The sequence below is a fragment of the Parasteatoda tepidariorum genome, chromosome 1 (assembly GCF_043381705.1).
Source record: "Parasteatoda tepidariorum isolate YZ-2023 chromosome 1, CAS_Ptep_4.0, whole genome shotgun sequence".
Lineage (NCBI taxonomy): Eukaryota > Metazoa > Arthropoda > Arachnida > Araneae > Theridiidae > Parasteatoda > Parasteatoda tepidariorum.
Window position 1 is genome coordinate 54169426 of NC_092204.1, and position 23579 is coordinate 54193004.

Here is a 23579-nt window from a genome sequence, read left to right on the forward strand (position 1 = left end):
TAATGCTTAGCAATTAGTTAACTCTATATTCAATCGAGAAGTTACCATCAAAGATTTATATTGTGCTCTGGGTTAAAAAAGGCATAAATATAACTATTTGGAAAATCGCAATTAAAAAAGATCATTATGCATTTTAATAATTTTATATTTATTACAGATAATCATACAAAACAGTAAAGCAGCTGCATATAACTTTATAAAGTTCTTGATATATTATTAATTGAAATGTTATGAAATTAAAGAATAAGAATAAATCAAAATATGAAAAAAATATCGCCCGAAAATGTTAATAGAAGCATGTTTAGAAATAGCAGACAATTAGCTATTGCTGATAGTTTGCTAAGCCATTTTACTAATTGAACCCGAAAGTTGACGATTTTTTCACACAGTGAGCAAATAAAAATTCACTCAGTAACTTTTGATTTAATCATTGACGTATTGAGACTCAATCTACGTATTGAGACTTAATCTACGTATTGAGACTTAATCTACGTATTGAGACTCAATCTACGTATTGAGACTTAATCTACGTATTGAGACTCAATCTTAATGGTTGAAAGCCTAACCTTAAATATGGTGATTAATTAGAGCAGACAAAATTTTAAGTTACAAAATCTGACACAAAACAGTTGTTTCTTTGAATAAACATACCTTTTCCTCCATGAATTTGGCTTATTGAAACTCGAAATATGACGTCAGTCGCTATCTGGAAAATGTGGTCCCAATAGTTTAGTCAGGAGATTAGTCGGAAGTTCGGAGCTCAAAACGCTACTTTTATTTATTGCGCTTAAAATTTAATTTATAAATTATTACTAAAATTTTAATTTGTATATTTATATTACTAAAATTTTAATCTAGAAGTCTAAAAGTATTATTTGTAAGTTCTAGAAATTTTCGCTTTTAAACACAAGCTTTACTTATGTAAAACCACATTTATTTTAGAATGTTTAGTTTACAAAAGTTTTTTTCACGGTCGATTGCTAAATAGTGGCAGGGAAACAGTTTTACAGGCAAACATTTTGCATTGCATTTAATTATTCATATCGTGTGATGTTATTTTTTATTGAAGTATTTTTAATTGTCAAAATATTTTTAATAAAAGTATTTTCAAATAGCAAAGTATTTTTAAATGATAATTATGGGAAAAAGAAATGATAGGTATTTAAAGGAAAAAAATGCTTCTTTTCAAGCACAAGTTTTTTTTTTTTTTTTTTTTTTTTTTTTTTTTTTTTTTTTTTTTTTTTTTACATCCGTTTAATTTAATGTAACAGTTTCATTGTAAAAAAAATTTAACTTGAATTAGTAAATTTTATATCCCGTCTGAAAAAAGTATTGTTTTTAATTTTAGTTCGGGTATTAATTTTTCTAAAAAAAAGGAAATTTGAACAAGAAAAACAGTTTTAAAGGCAATACTTTATTTTTACCTCTTTTCCTTCTTTGGAATGAGTAAACTATGTGTAATTACCATTACTAATTATTTGTTATATAAATGGTAAAATATTGAATAATATCGCACATCGTAAAAAAAATCGCAAAATATTGAATATTAGTGGTATTTACTAACAACAAAATTTTAACCTGAACACAAACATATTTCTATTTCTTCTTTTTACTGCTCTAAAATAGTCATTTACTGTATTTAAATTTCAGAAGTTTATAAGTATTAATTTTAGTTCTAGAATTCTTTTTCGTCAACTCTATTTTCAAACGATATTTCAATCGTTTAATCATAATTCTGTTTACAATTTTTTTTCCTACAGAATTTTCATGAAATAAGTGAGCGTAAATCGTTAAAACATGAATTCTTTTTGTAATTTAAAAAAAAAATGTTTTTTTTTGCACTTTTATTTTAGAAGTAATAAATTATAATTGGAATACTTGCGATTTCCTTTTGTGAAGATTCAGTATTTATATTCAGTTTACAATCAACAGCACCATCTAGTGACAATGTTTAAAAATATTTGATCGCAACGCATTTTTTTTTCTCCAAAATTCATTGTTTTGCTAATAACAATGCAGCTTTTTTTTCTCAAATGATATTTTTATTACTTATACAATTGACCAATGTTACAAATAGGATTAGTCTGTTAGTGGCCAGCTTGCTCTTTTCGTATGTTATTTTTACTAAAGACTGTTTTAAAAGAAAAAAACTATTTTTCAATGAAAGTTTTAAAAAGAACGTGGTTTATTAATTGTAGATATTTACTAAAATAATAAAAAAGTTCATCTTATAAATAACTTGAATTTCATTTTCTCTCATTTCAGCTCTTAAATACGTTTTACGAGGAAAGTTAGAAATTTAATTTGATTACTAAATTTTGAAAGTCAAATTTTAAAAATATTATTAATATAGCAATTTTTTCTAGGTTTTTAAGAAACAACCGAACGTTAATTTTAACCGAGCGTTCAAAATTTTATTTACATTTCTCCTTCCCCCACCAGCATATTGCAAATAATGCAGAGAAACAGTTTTACAGGCAAAAACTCCATGCTCCTTATCACACATTTCTCATGTTATTTTTAATGAAAACTATAACGGAAGAAAATTCTTTCTAAATATCAATTTATGAAAATCGTAAAATATTGGTTATTAATGTTTTTTATAAATTTTTTTTAAGTTTCATTTAATTTTAAGATTTGTAACTAATTTAATTTTTAATGCAAATTTCTCCAGCCACAATTTTATTTTATTAATTATTTACTTCTTTGCGGTTGAGAAAATGAGAACATTTAATAAACAAGTGCTTTACGAATAGTCATAATTTTTATACTATGTAAACTATTTTTACTTTAGTTAACAATATTTCATTAACAGAAAAATTAAAAAATCGTAATTTGATTAATTATTTTTAGAATAAAAAAATTACCGTTTTAAACTTATTTTTTTAATTAATGTCCGAAGCATTTTTCTACCCTTTTAGCGAAATATCTTATACCTCTTGAGTGCTCGAAAATGTTAGAGTCAAAATTTAGTTTAAACAGATTTACTCTAAAATTTTAATTTTAAGTGCAGGAAAAGTAACATTCTTTCACATTGAAAAGTGAATCTTATTTGTGTTCTGTATCGTCAGTTAGTCTTCAACTCTTGTTTTAATGTAGCACTAATTCTCTTTATAAGCTAATAAAATGTGAGTTAAATAAATAACTGTATACTTCATTTAAAATAAATTTTATTTATGTGTTGACTAAGACATGCAGACCCTTCAAGTTATATTTAATACTTCTTTTTAAGTGAATTTTTTTGTTGAAAAAAGGGCAGACAACACATTGACTTTTAGTTGTTTTTGATAAATTTTTAGTTTAAAAGCAATATAATCATAAAGTATGAAAAATATAAATCTAAAAATTTTGTAGTTGCTCTTTAAATTTCGGAAAAATCGAATTCCTGTGAATCGGAATCTTAAAACTAGGGATGGAAATGATATAAGTTGTATTTTAGAAAGCATCACAGGTTTAACAGAAATAGTTTTCAATTTGGTTTATATGTTTTTAACTATTAAAATTGATAATATTTTTCAGCTTCCCAAATTAAACTTGGAAACTATTTTTTAATTAAATGTATTAATTAACACTTAAGTGAACTTTATATGCCAGGTGTATAAATCGGTCAAGTGTATAAGTATGAAGTTTAATGAATTTTTCAAAATGGTAACATCTTTTATGATTTTTTTAGCTACTCATTATTTTTAGCAGTTTGAATTGACCAACCAGTGAAAGAAAAACTAAGCGCAACTTGTTTTTAAAATATTAACGTTCGTAAAATCTGTTATTTTTGGTAAATTACAATGTCAACATGTTTGTTGTAAAATGCAAATTATTTCAAAACTGAGAAGGAATTTATAAAGAATTGTTTAAATGTTTTGGGAATTCAAATATTAAGAATTATAACCAAATGAAATGAACAGCTCCAACCAGTATATAAAATAAAACTCTCCAGTTAATTAATACCTGATTTTCTGATTATATTATAATTTTTTTATGATTATAAGTCATGCAAATGCCTGAAAACAAAATTTATCTTGGAGAATGAGATGTTATGAATATTTTCAAAGCTTTTGTAGTAGGTCATGAAAATAGTTGATCAAGTTATGTCCTAGTGTAAACTTTACTCTAGGTCTGTATCTAAAAGTAAAGTGAAGGAAATATAAATTTTTTTTTCATCTTTTATCTATTTAAATTTTAGAATGGCAAAAAGACCTGGGAGATCTGACAGAGACTGGTTGGGGAATATCAATTTCGTTTTAATTTAATCCTGAAAATAAAATTTTTTTCCCCTCAATATCGAGTTTTTTTCCAGTTGATTTGTGGGTTATATTTCCAGTGTGCTTATTCTATTTTTTAAAGAAAATTTAACATTTCAAGATGCACCCAAAATTTTGAAACTGCTTTCGAATATCAACTTCTTCAGAGTATGCTTTTTCGAATAGTAAACTAAGTAGATACCTTGTGACTTTCACCTCATGGTTTCTAAAACCTTGTCATGGTTTATTTATAAATACTAAACCTCTCATACTTTTTTTCTCTGAAGATTTCTGTTCATAAGGGAAGTTGCTTTTGAAACACATCGTAAATTTATTCTTACCACAAAAGGAATTAAAATAATCTCTTATATTTGAAAACTTACGATGATACCTTAATTTGAAAAGAAATCAACATCATTTGTTCAAAATAAGTTTAAACCACGGCACTTATACATTGTTAGCTTTGAAGTAGTTTGTCAAGTTGTCATTGTAGACTGTTACATCTTTATTATTTATTCTGCTTCTGAATTTACACTTGTTATGTATTTCTACAATTAAGACATTTACATTGCTATCATATTTTAAATGCAAATAATTAGCAACATTATATTTCAGTTAAAATTGCTATTTAAGATATAATAAGCTCATAAATATATAATGACACTGATCAATAGTGCTCATTCATTGGCTTTCCACTACTTGCTTAACCAGTTAATAACCCCCCCCCCCAAACTCAGAATTTACATATGTTATAATGTTTAAAAATGAAAGAAAAAAAACACCAGCTTCAACAACCATATTTAAATTCACTTTCACATAAGTAAGAAATAAATCTTTTTAAAGACGATCAGTTGTATACCTAAAGCAGGGAACTACATAACTTTCAGGTTTAATTTTATCAGAGATACAAAATGCTTCATAGATACAAAAAATTCATTTTTTTCCCAAGATAACACCATGTGGCCCAAGACATTTAATACAGTGTTAATTGGCTTGTTTTCCTATTGGAAGGTTATAATCTACTGTTGAAAAGAAATATGGAAAAACTTTGAAAATCTTATTTCTTTAAAAAAAATATTATTCAACTGTTCATTTACTGGGAAGTGTTCAGTCACTAATATATTTATCCTAAATAATGTACTATTTAAAATTAATAAACTAATCATGAAGTTTTTTCCAACATTTTGTTAGTTGTTTCATAAATTTGCTGAAAATTGATTGAATGTCTAATCCACTTCATAAATCACTGAAATCACAATAAAGGAAATGTCATTCAGCTATTACCCAAATAAAGCAAGAATAAAGTCTTTTCTATGGAATTTAACTTATATTTATACTTATAAATGAAATGCAGATTTTTTTGTTGATATTTTAAAAATAATTTTATGTGAAAAGGTAAGTGTTAAATTTTTTTCCAGTGGATACTCAAGCGTCCTAAATGTAATTAAATGCACAACAAATAAAGGATATTTTTACTATTGTTTCAATTAAAAATTGCTTAGTATAGAATAAAAAATATTATGATGACAAAGTTTGAATTATGTAACTATTTTAATAAAGAGGTTTAGCTACAAGGTTTTTCTTTAGTAAAGAAAAACATAAGGGGTTTTTCATAAATGTAAAATGTGTATTTTTCTGAACTTTATCAAGTTATTATATCTTTAAAAACATTATAAAGTAAGTATGTATTTAACGATATAACACCTTACGCACACTTTTTTGCATTTATCAAATTTTAGTAAGACTTTCATCAAGATATTTAGGATTTGTGTAAATGGTATACATTGGAGATAAGTTACAATTGTGAATAAGAGGCATTTTTTTCAGTGAATCGTTAGTTTATATGCAAGATGAATTAATGAACAAACAAATAAAACGTAACACAAGATACAAAAATAGACAATTATGAATTTATTTGGAACAAGGTGCTGCTGCATAAACAGACATAAAAACAGCCTCCGTTTATATACAAGATGAGATCCAACTAAAATGTACACATGTTCTATTTACATTACTAGTTCAACATTTCACTATTGTAGAGAACTAATAGCTCTTGAAATGGAAAAACTGCCCTTAGTTTCGTCGACACTATGATGTAATCTCAAGAAACTAAACTTCCTTAAAAAATATCGAATGCTTCAGCAAAATTAAACTAATTACCAAAAATCACAAAACATAGTTTGATGTCTAAACAAACATGAATTGTGGTAAACATAACTCTAAATGTAAACCGCTATCAATTTCTATTAGTGTCCTATTCATGTAAATACTGATTCGTAAGTTCCGAAATATTAATTAGAAAAAGTTCCTGCATTAAAAATATAAGTACTATTAAATAATTACAATACATTTAAGATTACACATCTATAAAGTGCAAAAATTTTTATTATTTAACGTGGAAGTCTATAAAAAAGTTCTATTTAGAGCATTTAAGTGAATTACAAGTGCATTAGTGACAGTATAGTTTTAGAAGATAACTTACTTAATGTGATTTCTAAACGATATGGAACATGGCACATAATTTGCAAGAATAAACAATTTTTTGCATCCAATCGAAAAGATAAATGTCGATCATAAAAATAATAAATATCTTAAAGATTTTATTTACAAACTAATTTTCTTTCCTGTCATTTGGAAAGAAACCAAAGCAATATCTGAAAAATATCCCTACTCGAGACTATTGCTATCTAAAAGACTTCTTTTAAACATTTAAATCCATAAATTACGGAAATAAAATAATGAACTATTACCAAATGTGAATACATATAAATAATGAAATGAATTACTATAGCAAGATTAAAAGCTAAATCCAAATTATTGCCTGAAAAGCGTGATTATTATTTTTTTCCTTCTTAGCACAGAGAGCTTATCAAAGTGCATTTTAAATACATTTTATGAGTATTCTTAGGCACATTGTTGAGCCTTGGTTAAACAATGATAACAATTTCATTTGTTTATTAAAAATATTTTTTTAGAAATGATTTCCTTTGAATAGGAACTTTGTCAAATATAAAGGTACAAAATACTAACAACATTACATCAAACCGATTTTAACGTTCAAGACATTTCTCATTCAATTTGGAATTCAGCTAAGTATTACTTTCATATTCAAACTCATTTACATACAATTTTGATTTTCAGGAGAAAAATTGAGACATCCTTTACTTAAAGAAAAGGTCCCATTTTTAAACTTATAAAAAAAATGCAGTGGTCATTATAATAAAACAAATTTAACAACTTGGTTGAAATGAAGAAGAAAGAAAAAAAAAAGAGTACAGGCACCCCATGTTTGTTGAAACAAGTATCTGTTCAATCGCACAGTTGAACAGTGGAACATATAACTACACAATATAAATAGAAACATAAAACTATGATTCTCTGTAGAAAGCTCTGGTTTGTACAAATAGAAACTATGATACAAAAGGCACTTTGAGAGAGACTGTACAACAATTAAATTATGTGCCAATCATTAAACATCAGTACCTAGGTTTTCACCCATATTCAGGAATACTCCTTTGTCTGGGCAAGGCCTGAGATGATCTTCAATCGTATAGATCGGTTTGTTACTGCAAGGTGAATGACCCTGAGGTGAGTGGCAGCTAAAATAAAGAACAGTAATTAGATATAAGACAATCATTGGGCATTCACAACATCTGTGCAGAACATTAATCCTTTTATGTTAGATTTTTATCTTAATCACATCGTATTGCTTTAAACTCTAAGGCAAACAGCAAAGAATTATTTTTGTGATAAATATTACAAATGATAGTTTTTTCTAGTTTAAAAAAAAGATACTACATTCAGTTGTTTAAATAAATTTATTGTAGAAACAATTAAAATTAAATAAATATGTACTAATAAAATATGCACTTTAATTTATGTACATTATTTTTTAGTTAAATGTATTACTTGCCTTTGAATATAATGTACAATATTCCTTAAAAATTATTAAAAAATTTATCAACGCTTACAAAAAAGTAGCTTATTCTGGTTGACAGGTGATAATTTGATTTCCTTACTTTTATTACTGAAAAATAATGTGAGACGTATGATATTGTGAGGCTTATGATGTTAGAAAAACTGAATTAATCTACTACAATGGGCAAATGCAGCCAAAGGTGTTCCTGTTCTTTATTTACAACTATTATAAATTTAAAAATGAAGACTGCGTTTGATAAAAATTAATTTTTATTTAAGAATTACTCAATTTTACGAACATATTGAATCGATTGAAAAAAAAATTAAATAAATAGTAAAGCAATTATGCTAAAAGTTTTTTTCTGAATGATTCATATTTATGTAAAGTAGAAAACGTTAATATATAGTTAAAATTATTATATATACACAAGTTTCCATCAAGCAATTACAAGATTGTATTAATTTTGTTCACTTGAAAAATACTGCAATTTTTTTTAAGCTACACATTTGGTAAACATATTAGAATGATTGGTACTTGCAATCATTCTTCATCATGGGATCTCATTATTTATTCTCTGAACACATATCATGGCGAAATCGTAGATGAGACTGAAAAATAAGTGGGATATTTTGTATAAAGGCAGTAAGGGAAATCCGTTTTAGTTAGATTGGTTACCTCTAAATATCACATACCAGTGTTTGAGTGGAAGTATATAGTTTTCAGTATAGTTTCATAGTTATACTAGTTAGTACTATTTTTGCAGAAACGTATTGTGTTTATGTGCGCATTACAATAAAAAAATGAAGTTGAGTATAAAGTTATGTCGCCACATTTATAGAACATAGCAATGGAACATAGGCAAGTCAGAAAAAAAGTACTAAATATATAAGACGAATTATAATATTTGGATCTTATAGGTATTTAGTTTTAAGTTTATAATATTAGAGGAATAAAGGTTAAGAATGTATTTTCTCAAATGCAAATAACGCGCGTATGACTAATTTCTATACCAAATGACCAAGACAATGCTCTAGGAGGGAAAAACATAAAAATCATGCCACGATTTTCAGAAATGGTATGACAAGCGTGAAAACTACAGGCCAATGCAATAAAAGTTGATTGCATTAATAAATTGCTTTTAGCACCTTCTTATGAAAAAAAATTGCCAATCAATTCAAAGGAAAATTAAATAGGATTATATGAAGGAATTGATACTCACTTTGTGGAATTACCACTAATATTATCTATTTTTTGTAGTAAAGTCCTTGATGTGCTCATCATATCTGGAATCCTTTTGTTGCTGATTTCACTATTAAGCACTTTAGGAGGAGCCTCGTGTGGCATTATAACTGGTATTCTGTCCAATTCATTCACAATTTTTTGAGGCATATCACAATTTTTATTGTTCATATACATGGCATTTCTTTCGTTCTGCTCATTTACTAGATCAAAGTCACAGTCTTTGTGGTGCTCGTCAACAGGTTTCTGCGGCCGTCGAAGTCGGATTCTGTATCTGACTACAATACAAACAATTAAAATTATGAGCACAGTGAAGGTGGCTGATAAACCAATAATCAGGTATAACTGAGAAGCAGAAGAAGTCTCTTTCTCTTTCTCAGAGATGCGGTGGGAGACATTCGAAGCAACAGATGGACCTTCATTCCAATCGTTTGGAATTCCATCTAAACTTAAATGGCACCTATTTCCCTTGAAGCCATGCAAACAGTGGCATGAAAAGCCATTTTCTGTCACATGACATGTAGCACCATTCAAGCATGGCGAAGAGCTGCAGGTATTCTGAGGCTGAGTACAGTTTTTTCCAGTAAATCCTGGTTTGCATTCACAGTAGTAAGCTTCATCAAGGAAGCGGCAAGTTCCTCCATTGGCACAAATATTTGCAGAGCACACTGTCTGCTTGATATGACAGAAAGCTCCTGAGTAGCCGTAAGGGCAAGTACATGATGCATTTCCGGAGATGACCACGCAGATTCCTCCATTTTTACACAAGTTTGTACATCTGTTGTCATGCTCACATCGATCACCGCTGATACCATGAGGGCAGATACAATGTATTCCATCGGAGGATGTCATGCAAGTGCCACCTACAAGTTAACATTAATATAATATTATATTAAAAAAGCAGAAAAGCAATGAGATAAAATAAATACTAACAAGGTTATTACATTTTGCAAAGTAGTGAAGCAAATAAAGCCATTTTCAAAATGGAAAAGAAAATTCAATTTTATACATGTAACGATGCATTCTAAGAAATTGGCAAAGTTATAATCACAGAAAAACAAATATGGTACTGGTTCAAAGTTGCATATAAGCATATGTTTCTAAAAGTTGAAATTACTAAAATTAAAAAAAAATTAGCATCTTATCTTATTATCTTATTAGCAAGTTTAAAAAGTGGATGCTTTGTGAAGACAATAAAAAAAAATATTTTTCATCATTCCTTTTCCCTACCTTTTAAGCAGTGACTTGAATCACAGGTTTGGACTTTTTCACAGAGTGCACCTGTAAAACCTGCTGGACAGGAACATAAAAATCCGTCTGGATTTGAAATACAGGAGCCACCATTTTTGCATAAACCTTCTGTACAAATACTTGCTGATGTCTCACAATGTGGTCCGAAATATCCACGTTTGCATGTGCAATCGTATTTACCAATACTAGGACTCTATAAAGAACAAATAAAAATTTTTAATTAAAAAAAAAGATATGAGAAAGATAATTTTAAGTGAGCACATTTATTTTTGAATTTATTTCAATGTTAGAAAAATGAATCCAAATAAAAGCTTTAAAAAAATGCAGTTGGAAATATTTTAGTTTAGCAAATAGCAATTTCATTAGTGAACTGAGATACTTTTATGAACAAAATACAATAAATTTGCTTCTTTTAGTAAAACTATGTTCAGTTAATTCATCTGAAAATAAATATATCTATAAATGGTACAAGCTTAAAAATCCTGAAAATATACAACTATTTTAGTAGTAATTAATCACAGTTATTCAAGAACCAAAAGAGTTGTGTGAAGATATGAAGAACTAAATAAAGAATAAAAATTTATTTCCTTTTTTATAGGCTTCCTTCAAATCACCACAAGAAATTATTCAGGGTCTTTAAAAATAGGTTTAAATATCGCTTTATAATAAAATTTATTATCATGTTTCATAAATAGTTATTGCTCTTATTTATAAAATAATAAGAATATTTATACATAAAAAAGTCCAACATTCTGATGACTAACTAACTAAGTAACATGACATTAAGTATGGAAATGAATGAATTGTCTTTAGAAATATTTTAAAGAAATTTAGATTACAGTTTTAATCTATATTCACTTACTATGATTTTCACAATGGAAATGTAATAATTTTATAATATTTGAACAATACTTTCATAAAATGTATAAAATTTTAATTACCATTTTTTACGGTATAGAATACTAAATGAATAATTTAAAATAAAATAATAGTATGAAGTCTTGTTAGCAAAATGTCCAAGTTCTTAAAGTATATTATTTTAGAAATTTATTACTAAAAAAATAAAATAATAAAATAATATCCACTTTAATTATTTTTGACTAGATGTAAGGACAAGATAAATACAAAACATCAAAGATCACTTTTGATCTTGTTGTGGAAATTTCGTGTAATGAAATCTAATTATTTTAAAAAGAAGACTATAAATACATTAATTGCCTGGTCTTAGATTTTTATGAAATCCTGTACAAAAATGTATATTCCTTGCCAATTAATTTAGCAAAGCGATTGAACAAAAGTTTAAACTTGTTGGTGTTGTTTCAACTTTTTTTTTAATGAAAATTATTTGTTTTATGTTATTTATAAAAAAACAACATTTTCAATCATTTTATGACTTTTAAAGATGTTTGCTAAATTTTAAAAAAAATTTAGTTTAGTTTTCATAATGAACAATCTAATTTGAACTCTTACTTGCATTTGGATTTTTCAAATTGCATGGAAAATTCAATAAGTTAGGAAAAGTAACTGTTAAAGGACTTAGATCAGAAGTCAAAGCATCAAAATATAGTCATTAACTAAGATAATGGTTATTTTAAAAATGTTATGTTACAGTTATCAAGTGAGGAGAAAAAGGATATAATAGTTTTAAAATCGCATATAAGAAAAATTTTATAGGTTAAACAGTACAAACTCTCTACATATAAACACATGAGCAAATATGTATACCATATACTCATGTTTGATAATATGGTGTATAAATTTGAAAATTTAAATTAAAATTAATACAATTTATGAAACGTATTGCTAAACAACAAAAAGGAAAAAAATAGTTTCAGCACACAGTTATTAAAACTCTTTTACCAAATGATAATTTTACACAGAAAATGAATTTTAAAAATTATAGGTGATTTAAAATGAATTTTAAAAATTATTGTTCATTTTTTAATTTAATAACGATTGGAGATTCTCCAATGATAAAACAATAACTTAAACATCATGTAATCAAGATCTATTTTAACACAAACAATTATAATGATAAACTTCAAAATTTAAAATGCATTAGTCAAGTAGTTTTAAAGAAACTAGGTCCTTAAAATTATTCTTTATCCGACCGGTATAGGAATAGCAATGTTGCATCATAGCACATGAAAGTTCAGATGAAAGATCAAAAGTTTTTCAAAGAATTTGATTAAATTAATATACTTTCTGAAGAAAAAAAAGTGCTCTTAATTATCGTGTATTTAGAGCAATAAAAATATATGTAATTAAAGTTATCTTCTATATTCAAATACAATTTTATACCAAGCTTCTATATTTAAGATTTAAACTTAAAATTTTACTTTTGAGAATTTAATTTCTAAAAATATTTTAATAATTACAATTATTTAATAATCTTCATCACTTTATTTGATTGTATTAATATTTAAAAATTGATATATTTATTTTTAAAAATTAATGCATTAGTTTTTATAATTAACAGAAAAGTAGTTTTGAGTTAAAGGCTTTACCTGGTGGTCCTTGTGCTTCTTAAGTAATTATGTAACATTTCATTCATGTTCGAATGGATGAATGTAGTACAGTCCTTTCATCATTTTATCCTTTCATTTATAATCACATTTTATCACTTCATGATAAAAAAAAACTTAAAATGTTAAAAAAAAGAGAATTAATTTGTCTTTAAGAAGTATGTTTGCGAAAACTTTAAGTAGTTTTAATATAAATAGTTAGCCAAACATTTACTGTTGCTTATTTCATGTTTTAATTCTTACTAAAACAAATAAGGTAAAAGAAGTATCATTTAAAAAAAGTAAAAATTACTTCAAATTGGACTTATAAATAGCAAAGAACGCCAAGCAGATAAATATTGTAGAAATAGTACTCTTTTTTGCATATAAATAGGATTTATATATGATAAACACAAAATACATTAATTTATAAAAGATAAATATATCTAATAAACTACAAAATTAACTTAAAGTATAAAATTAAAGTAAGGCACAAAAATTATAGAAAGAAAATAGTAAGAATCTTAATATTGGAAAAATTTAAGATTGATCAAGTTTTCATACAATTTAAATTTAAAAAAAAATTAACTTCATATTTTTGAATTAGTTTTTAAGCAAAAACTCAAAACGTATAGTAAAATTTATAGTTGACATTTATTGATATGATTCCACTATTTTACTATTTATACGTTGAATAGTTTTAACGAAGTAAAATGAGAATAAATTTTAAAAAAAATATTGTAAAATAAAACTGAAATCAGGTTAGATTTCTCAAATAATTACAGTTAAAACTTCTTAGAAGTTAAGAAAAATCTCTTTATATCATTTAATATAAAATTAAAGTTATTATCTTAATATATAGATCAGAATTTAAAGACATTTTTAGTAATCAAACAAAATACAGTAATAATATAAGCAAATAAAATAATAACGAAATAAAAAACGTAGCACACAGAATAACAAAACAAAAAATGATGTTATGAATAAAATGTCAATTTACATTGCATATGCCATTGTTCAAACAGGGGCTGTCCATGCAAGGATTCTTTAATTTGTCACAATTATCTCCCATGTAATCATCTGAACATGTACAAGTGTAGGACCCTTGTCCTGTGTTAGTACAAGTGCCGCCATTTTCACAAGGTTTGTGATTGGTGCAGTAATTAAGATCTGAAAAAAGTTATTATAATAAGCATCTAGTTTTTTTATGAAATGAATAAAAATTAATAATGTGAAAATAAGCAAAATATTTAACCAAGACAAAAAGTACTAGAGCATAATTGCCATTTCTTAGCACAAATGAAATTTGGATTTAAAATACTTACAAAGTCCGTTTTTATAATAATGCTTTAAAAAAAATCCGAAAAGAGCATTTTATGAATTAATGAAGTATATTTAAAAAGAGTTTATCCTATTTTAAATAATTGAAATCCATCAGTTTTCTACATTCTGAAACTTCTAATGTTTTTTTAAGAAAAAATTCAATAAAACTGTTATTTGTTTTGTACAGTTACACAAAATATTTTACATTGTTCACAATAAATTTCGCATTAAATTTCCAATATGTTAATCTAAATGAAATATCTTTTTCATAACCTGAAGAAAAAGACATTCAGCAATAATGCTTGGTTTTATAAAATATTATATAAATGAGGGTCTTGGAAGTATAGTAAATATGTATTAAATATACCAATTTACTAGAATTTGTAATAAAGATACCAATATGAAAAAATGCAAAGGCAGATATAATAATAATCACCTTTATCACATAAGACACCACCCCAACCCTCATCACAGATGCAGGTCCAAGGCTTTCTGCAACCACCATGTACACAGCCTGGATAGGTCTTACACTGATCACATAAAGGACCTTCCCATCCAAATCTGCAACTATTTATGGAAAAAATAAATTCATTATTCTATTTTTGAAATCTTATATTACTTTTTGTTATAGTATAGTAATTTATATACAACAATTTATATAATAACTGAAACTACAATCATATTTCTGTTTAAAATATATAGTTTTAAGATATACCGCGTAAAATGTATTTGAAAACATGTTTATCATTAATCCTTATAATTTATTATTAGTTTTTTTTTCAATTTAAAAAGCTAGTTTAAAGTTTTTGAAATAAATAAGATTTATCTTTTTTAAGGAAAAAAATTTCAAAAGTGGTAGCACCATTACTCCTTTTACCTCCTTACAATGACTTCAAATACCTAAATGCTATATTTGTTTAGATTTTCTAACTAGTATTCAACATTAAAGTGGAGAAATTCTCAAATTAGATAAAAACAGCTGTGTATCAAATTTTAGAATTTCGTCAATTATTCATATCATTATTCAGTCAATTATTATGTTATTATTCAATCAAGTAATGATATTAGTAATTTAAAGTTGTATTATTGTTAAATTAAAATTACTACTAATTTTTTCTTCTATTCAACCTAATTATTTTAAATTTTGTAGGTAAAAAATGCTATATAAATTTTAAAAAACAAATAAAATGTGGATATGTTTTGTTTGAAATTGTTTCATTACTCTAAATTAAATAATTACTATTTTTCAAGAAATGGTGATTTAAACAAATTATATGATTATATTGTCATTCATAAAAATGCTTATTTGCACAATTAGTAGGGGATACATACCAGAAACTGCATTATAAAAAATATTATAAAGAATATCAACAACTTTTAAGGAAGCAAGGAAATTAGTTAACTGAGAGAAACTGTCGCTTTAGCTCTAGTATAAAAAGTTCCATCAGTGATTTTTTTCTGACATTAGTGTTACTTATTACAGAACGAAAACAATAGTCTATTTTTTAAATTATAATATACCCTTATATATTAAACTTTTACTTTATTTAGCAGAAAGAGACGTGCGTAAACTAAAGATATCACCCTGAATAACTTTTTTCTATAATGATCAGATTTTCACGAACTAAGCGGCTATCATAGAGATTCAAAGGACAAAACTAAAATATATTAATTAATTAGTACTAGCTATAAAATGAATTGTTGAATGAGACAAAAAAAAGTATCTTCTCTGATTACAAACGAGTTGTTTAGGTCGGATTTTATTTTTTAAATATCAAAATGGGGAGGTTAGCTGTAATCTGGAAAAAAAGGTCCCAAAAGTTTAATAAGGAGAGGGGTTAAAAGTTTGGGTCTCTTAATGTTAATATCACTTTTTATGTGTTTTGCTTTTCCTCGGGAACTTAATTGAGTCTAAAAATGTTTGCGAAGAATTATAAATTCAGTTTATCCAAGGAAAATACCAAATAAAAATGATTTTTGTTTAAATTTTTTATTATTTTATTTAGTTAAGATCTAAAACATTTTGAACAAATAGGTTTGAATGATAAGGTTATAATAAAGGTCGAAACTGGAAAATAAAAAAGGAAATTGGTCGAATAGTCTTTAAGAAATAATATTTTTAAAATGTGACTTTTCTGAAATTTTAACTCGGAAACTATTTAACTGATTTTTGTTCAAATTTTAATATTTTGTAATTTACTGTTACACAGATTAAAATGGTGTAAAAATTAGTATGCCCTGAATATCAATATCTTTCGACCTTTATGAAATAAAATAAAAATATTCAAAAAAGTTTGTAAGCAAAAATTTTCGATTCGTTATAAGACTTCTTAAGATGTGGCTAAATACACAGAAAGTGGCATTAAGAGGCTCAAACTTTCCTTGAGTGTTAGCCCAAGCTTTCGTCAGTTCCCCACCGAAACTATTGGGATCATATTTTTCATTATAACGGTTATACCTCATATTTTGATAGTCAAAAATGCAAACCCGTTGAAAAAAAAGACATATTTATTCAGAAAAGTACGATTTGTATTAGTTTCTGTTATGAAATTAATAAAACTCGGATTAATTAATTAGCATATTTGAAATAACTCTTTTGAACCATTAAGGTTGGCACTTAGTTTATACAAATCCAATCATTGCTACTAAAGTTATTTAAGGTGATATCTTTTGTTTTCTGCACTGTACAATTGCCTACTAATGATAAATGGGGCTATTTATGTATCATTGTATATTCTTATGGTTACCTTTAATAAAATTGTAATTATGGAATTAATATTTATGCAACGGTGTTTGAGTGATTTTGACCAAAAGTTGTACTTCATATCTACAAATAGAAGTTAAAATATTTCAACTAATTACGTTTGAACTGTCATAGAAAAATAAATTATAAGTTTGATATTGAAATAAATTTGTGTATAACTCATTTTGATTAACTTTAAGCAAAATAACTTACTTAATTAATAACTTAAGCTTTAACTTACTTGCATTCTCCAGGTTTGAGGCATGTACCATTATGGCATCCGGCAGCACAAACAGCTGGAAAAAAGAAAATTTATAAAATAAATTTTTACAGAAAAGACTACAATTATTTTTCCTCACAACTGTTAAAAGCATTCATTTCACGCTGTTGAATTATTATTAAATCATTTATCTTTTAATACATTATCCTGTACAGTTTTCTTTCATAACTATTTTATACAATAGTTCAATGAGATAACGGAATGTTTTACTCAGACTGACAGCCTACCTAGAGTTGCAACTAATTATACCATTTTTTTTTTTAATTTTCAGAGTTCACCATATGGATTCATTGAAAAATTTAAGAAAAAATAGAAGCAAATTGTGTTTCTAAATAACGTTTTTAAGAGATTTACTTTGATTATTAAATTTATTTTCTTTATTTTTTATGTCGGTTATTAGAACAATGGAAGCAACTGAAATCTTTAAAACATAGTTTATTTAGTTTAAATGTTCCGACAGTTAAAACGTACATAAGTATTTTTCTAAAAGTGCAAGCTAAAACAAGTGGAAATAATAACGAAACAGCGCTTAACTAAACCTGGCTTAAAGTAAGGGTTAAATTTTAAATTTCTTTATAAAATTTAAATGATGTAAAATTTTTTTATCCATTACAATTCAATTTTTCAGTAATAATTCGAATGTATATTAAAAATAAGTAATTTTCATAACTTGGTCTTTAGCGACTATTTTTATTTATTTTTGAGTAAGTGAGTTTTAGAAATCGAAGTTTTCTTTTACTTTTCATCCGAGCAAATAATTTCGCTAAAAATATTGAAATTAGACCTAAAAATTTAAATTTTCAGTTAGTAGCAAGTGGCCGGTAGACTAATAACTCAGTAGCGACTTTTTCCTTAGTAGTAACTTTTTTGCTCGGATAAAATTATATATTAAAAAAATCATATTAGAAAAATCTACTGCGTAAAAAGTTAATTCAACGATAAAAGTAACATAAATATGTGATGAAATTTGGTTTAATATATTGACTTTAAAATTATTTAGGGAGGTGAAATACATTTAATGTATAGATGACGGCTTTGAAATATATGAATTATTAAAGAACTCTCATTTTACATGAATCTCTTCATCACAAATTGTAGGATTCAAGAATTAAAATTTTGAATGGTGACATTGGACATTTTAATGAAAGTTCCGTTTTTTAGAGTCTCTCTGCAGAATTACCGGTTATTTATTTAATTTAAGTCACCACTTTTTTTTCTTTTTTTGACACGCCACGTGACGAGTGGTTATTTACAGGTATAGTTTGCAATGTACAAAAGGCAAAAACAGCCAAAAAAGGCTAAGTTCCTGACTAAGTTGAGTCCATATTTATGAGATTGTGGCCATCATTCATAAATGAGAAACCCACCCGTATCTGTGGAGAAAAAAATATGTTTATTCAAAGAAAGTACGTTTTTGCGTGCATTTTATTTGTTGTATTTTTGTATGCTGGCTATACAGATATTCGAAAAATATTCTCATAATTTTAAAGGCTATTTTTTAAAAATAATTAAGAAAATTTGTTTCTCTTATCCGTTTAAGCAAAATCTTGTCACGCTTGACTTAAATATAGTGTTTAGTTTTCTTCCCTAGTCTGACCAAAACCAATGGACTATAAACTGCTCACACTACTCTGAAGCTGAATGTTATGAATGAACGTCTCTCACGACATTCAATAGAAATGGCCGCATCATCTTTAATAGAGAGGATAACTCAGCTCCGCTATCTCAACAAAAAAACGTTGTTTCCATTCATTGTCAACCAATTGAAGAACAATGAACATCATGGATTGTATACAATGAACGAAAGGGAGAGAGAGAGAAAAAAAAATGAGGGAGCTTTAAGAAAATAGCCACTGGACCCCACCCTCTTCATCTTTTCAGTGGAGCCTGATTCCTTTCTGAGTTATGACCGTGAAAAGCTAGAAAGATAGGGGGACCCTGATAACAATCTCTAAGACACACGCAACTTTTACACCGGATACACGCGGCACGCGAACAATTAGGGTTGCCAATTTCAGGAACTTTTCATTCGGTGAGTGTTAATTTCATTGACAGTAAAGATATCTGACGTTCTTTTATAATGAAAGCGCGTTTGATCAGGAATAAAAATATCTTTCAATTTTTAAACCAATAAAGACAACAATACTCGCCCACTATATTCCTACGATTGCACTAGGATGTTGCAAAGTATACGATTGTCCAAATTAAGTTCGAACTATTAACATACACATTACATTACATTACATCTTGTTGGAAAAAAATCCGACAGGCTGAGGTCGCTTAAATTTGCGAGATCGCTTTTGACCCAGGTTGATTGACGTCTCGGTTATTTGATTTGAATATTGCCCCAGACCCATACTCATTACAATGCTGACACAAATGTGTCAGACCGTGAATTCAAGTCCCATTGCCTTCGGGTAAGTGAGGGAAATAAGTTTTCGTGGTTTTCTGCCTCATGTAGCGAACACGTGGGTTAATTTCATTCAAGTTACCTAGATGTTGATTTTCTTTCAATGCTTGACTCGGGAGTTCCCTAGTCTTCTAAGTTTGGTTCAAAAGGACAAGGATTAAAGGGTGAGCCTGAACGATATTTTCTTGAATTCAATACTAGTTTAAATGGCTCATTGATAGTAATGAAATATGCATGATAAATATTGAAAAAGAAATTAAAAAAAAAAGACTTGAAAAAGTATTTTCGGGATTAATACTATCTGTACTGTACACAAATTCAAGAAATAAATGCTTTCAATGCTGAAAAAATCGATATATTCGCTAGTTAAGCAACATTAGAACAAATCCCAAGGTAATGAAAAATTAATATTGTTTTAACTATATTCGTGACTGTATTAAAAAGAAAATAAAGAAAGTCACTTAGACAATAATCAAAGCTAGATGTAAAAAAAAAGTATGACAGTACACCGAAGTTATTATTAAAATCTATAATACGTGAAGAATAAAGCTTTTAAAAACTTTTTAAACTGATTTAAAGTCCGATTTCACAGCGAGTATTTTCATAACTAATTAAATGATTAAAGTGACGAAAGGTATGCGATTGCTTTCAATTTGCTTAAGAAATTAATGTTATTAATGTCGAGTAACTAGATTCAGCCCAATTTAATACATAAAAAAATGTACGAATTACAATGACAAAAATATTTAAGATTTTATAAAGTTTAAAAAAAAGACAGAAACTAACCGGAGTTGCAATAGGAACCTTCCCATCCTTGCATGCAAATCATTGTTCCATCTTTTCCACATTTGTAGTGTCCAAAATTATCGTCTCGAGGTCGGCAGAGCGTTTTGCACTTCGGTCCATAGTATCCATCCGCACATATCACCCTGTATTTCAACTCCAGAGAGCTGTAATCTGATTCCAACTTATCCGAGGTCCATTCTAACCCGATTTCAAGTGCTCGCTGGGCTATGAATCGGGATATCAGCACCTTATTGTTGCCTGTAAGGACACAAAAGATTAAGTTATAAATAATTTTATGTAACAAGAATTTCACAAAAATTGCGTATCATCTAAGTGAATATCTATTTGAAATTTGTATTACTTTCGCCAGATATTACACAGATGTTGCAGTGTATTACGTTTCATTAGTCATTTTTTGTGGCGTTAACTAAAATACATTACATTAAATACGCATTAGATGCTTTTTACAATATTAAGAGAAATTGAACAGTTAATTTTCCAGCTTAAGCTATCTTAACACTTTGTTGACCAATAATTTTATTCAGCCATGACACCGGCTATTATTTTACACTTGAATATAAGAATTAAAAAAAAAACATTCGAACTCCAATAAGTTTTATTTATTGGAGTATTTTATTTTCATGTATTATTTCTACTGACTGAAATGAAATTAGACTTTGGACAATATTCTAAATCTTCCTGGGCTTTATAAATTGAAATAGATTATTTAAGTGCTAAGACGAGTTAACTCGTCATTGGTTAACAGTGTTTGGGCATGAAAAAATGAGTTAACTCCTGGCCGGTCAATAATGTGTTAATATCAAGGATTTTTTTATTTTTTTTTAAATTACAATCTTCAGATAAAGGAGCGAAACTATTTTTTTAACACTGCTTAAGTTCACGACATTTTTATTTTTCAAATAAAGCATAGTTATTAAGTATCCTTCCTGCCCACATTTAGGACATATAAATGCTGTTGGCAGCAATTAAAATGTAATATACACTCGCACTAGAAACGATTTGAATTTTAAAATTTCACAATTTTTTAAAATTATTTAGCAAAGTCCGTTAGTCCACATTTTCACACGCTAGTGGCGATATTTTTACTAAACTAACTCTTTATCTTCTGATTACACCTATTTAAAACACATATCACTTACAAATGTATTACACAAATAAGAATTCCGAACAGGATATAATTGTCTCAAATGTAATAATAAAATGCTAAATAAGATTACAAGTTTGAAATTAATAAATGAAAAGAGGATTACTTTAGGATGGCGCCAGAGAAATATCAACAAAGATATTATTGCTGTAAGAGACGTGACTGAAATATTACAAGATTAACGTCACGGTTAGAAAAATAAAAGTGACGACCCTGTCACGTCACCAAATGCTACGGCATGAAGCTTCAAAGAAATGTTATCACACTTAACAATCCCGTTTCGGTTCACAGATCTTAGAGAATAGGCAATTTTTGATGAGTCCCACTCCTTTGTTAGAATCATCAATTTTAGACCTCCAGGAGCATAGATGAACCCGGGGGGTGAGGACTTATAACCCTAAAAGTTTCTCTTTTGTTTCTTTTTGATCAAAAATGGAGATACATATGTTTTTTTTCCTTCCGAAATTCAAACATTTACACAATAAGATTAGGTGCGTGATATTTTTAAAAATTACTAAGAAAAAAGTCATATATGATCAAGAAAAGGGTATTTTGAACGATTTAATTCTTACTAATATCAATATTTAATGCAAAATTTTCGCAATTAAGTTTGTCATTAAAAGTAATTTTTCAGAATGGTAAAAATACTCAATTTCTTGAAAAAAAGTCATTTTTTTTAATAAAAATTACATATTTACCTAAATCAATTACTCTTATTTTATTTTAAAATTTAAACAAAAATTGAACTTTGACTTTTTGTTTTTCATTTTAGATTTCTGGATGCAGTATTATCCATTTGTAACTAGTACTTAGGGTAATTAATGATTTCATTAATTTTTTTACAGTTATTTCTCGCAGTTCTCTAAAATCTTCTCACAGTCTTCTCAAATCATATCAATATATAACTAGGATTATAAAACCCCCAACTAAAACTGAAAAATAATTAAGTATAAAACAAAGTTGTACAATTTCTTTTAAGAAGACGCTATACAACGAGAGACAACCTTCAATGGAAATTTTCTTTCACCATCACAAGTAATTTAAAATTTTAAGTTTAGAGTAAAGAAAGCTCAGGTAAACCTAGAGTATAATAATGAAGTTTCAAATGGTGAAATTATTTTTCTCAAATATCAACCTGCATGCAAACAAATAATGACTAGATAACTTAGAATTACGCAGTGAGGAAGTTATTCTGTCATAATTTGTTTACATTTTGATATTCTAAAAACACTTTTTTCAGTATTTGAAACTTCATGGTTTATTCTAGGTTTACCTAAACTCACGTTTATCTAAATTTGAAATTACCAATGGAGGTGAAGCAGAATTTGCCATAAATTTTTTTTCTCCAAAATATAGCATCCTTTTAAGTTTTCTCAACATTGTACAAAAACATTCATGTTTATTCTAGGTATATTTTTCAAACTTTCCCAACATAGGGAATAACTAAAGAAGAACAATTATGAGTGGGTTAGAACAAAAAAAAATTTACAAAACTGTTAAATAATATGATTATTAGGATTTAAAATGTGATTGAAAATAATGAAGAAATTTAGCAGCGAAATTCTTAAAAGTAGAAGGATAGAAAAAAAAAATCCAAAAAGTAAAATTCGGTTTAAAAAAATTTGAAAAAAGAAAGTAAGCAACAGAAAAAGGAATCTATTTAAGATTGCAATGCACAATGAAATAGCAATTAACTACTAGAGTTCGCTTTAAAAGTT

General features: G+C 26.9%; 1 protein-coding gene across 7 annotated transcripts in view; it reads right to left on the reverse strand.

Annotated features, from left to right (window-relative positions):
- Positions 1-6129: 6129 nt before the first annotated feature.
- LOC107438011 (delta-like protein B) overlaps positions 6130-23579 on the reverse strand; it is a 168261-nt gene continuing 150811 nt past the window's right edge. For all 7 annotated transcript variants that reach the window (XM_071180331.1, XM_071180338.1, XM_043040817.2 and 4 more), the window contains 7 exons: positions 20697-20954; positions 17462-17516; positions 14914-15044; positions 14155-14324; positions 10630-10843; positions 9380-10262; positions 6130-7840 (listed from right to left, as the gene is read on the reverse strand). In XM_071180331.1, coding sequence (XP_071036432.1) covers positions 7711-7840; positions 9380-10262; positions 10630-10843; positions 14155-14324; positions 14914-15044; positions 17462-17516; positions 20697-20954 — 1841 coding nt within the window. In that variant the 3' untranslated portion in view covers positions 6130-7710. The remainder of the gene's footprint in view (positions 7841-9379; positions 10263-10629; positions 10844-14154; positions 14325-14913; positions 15045-17461; positions 17517-20696; positions 20955-23579) is intronic.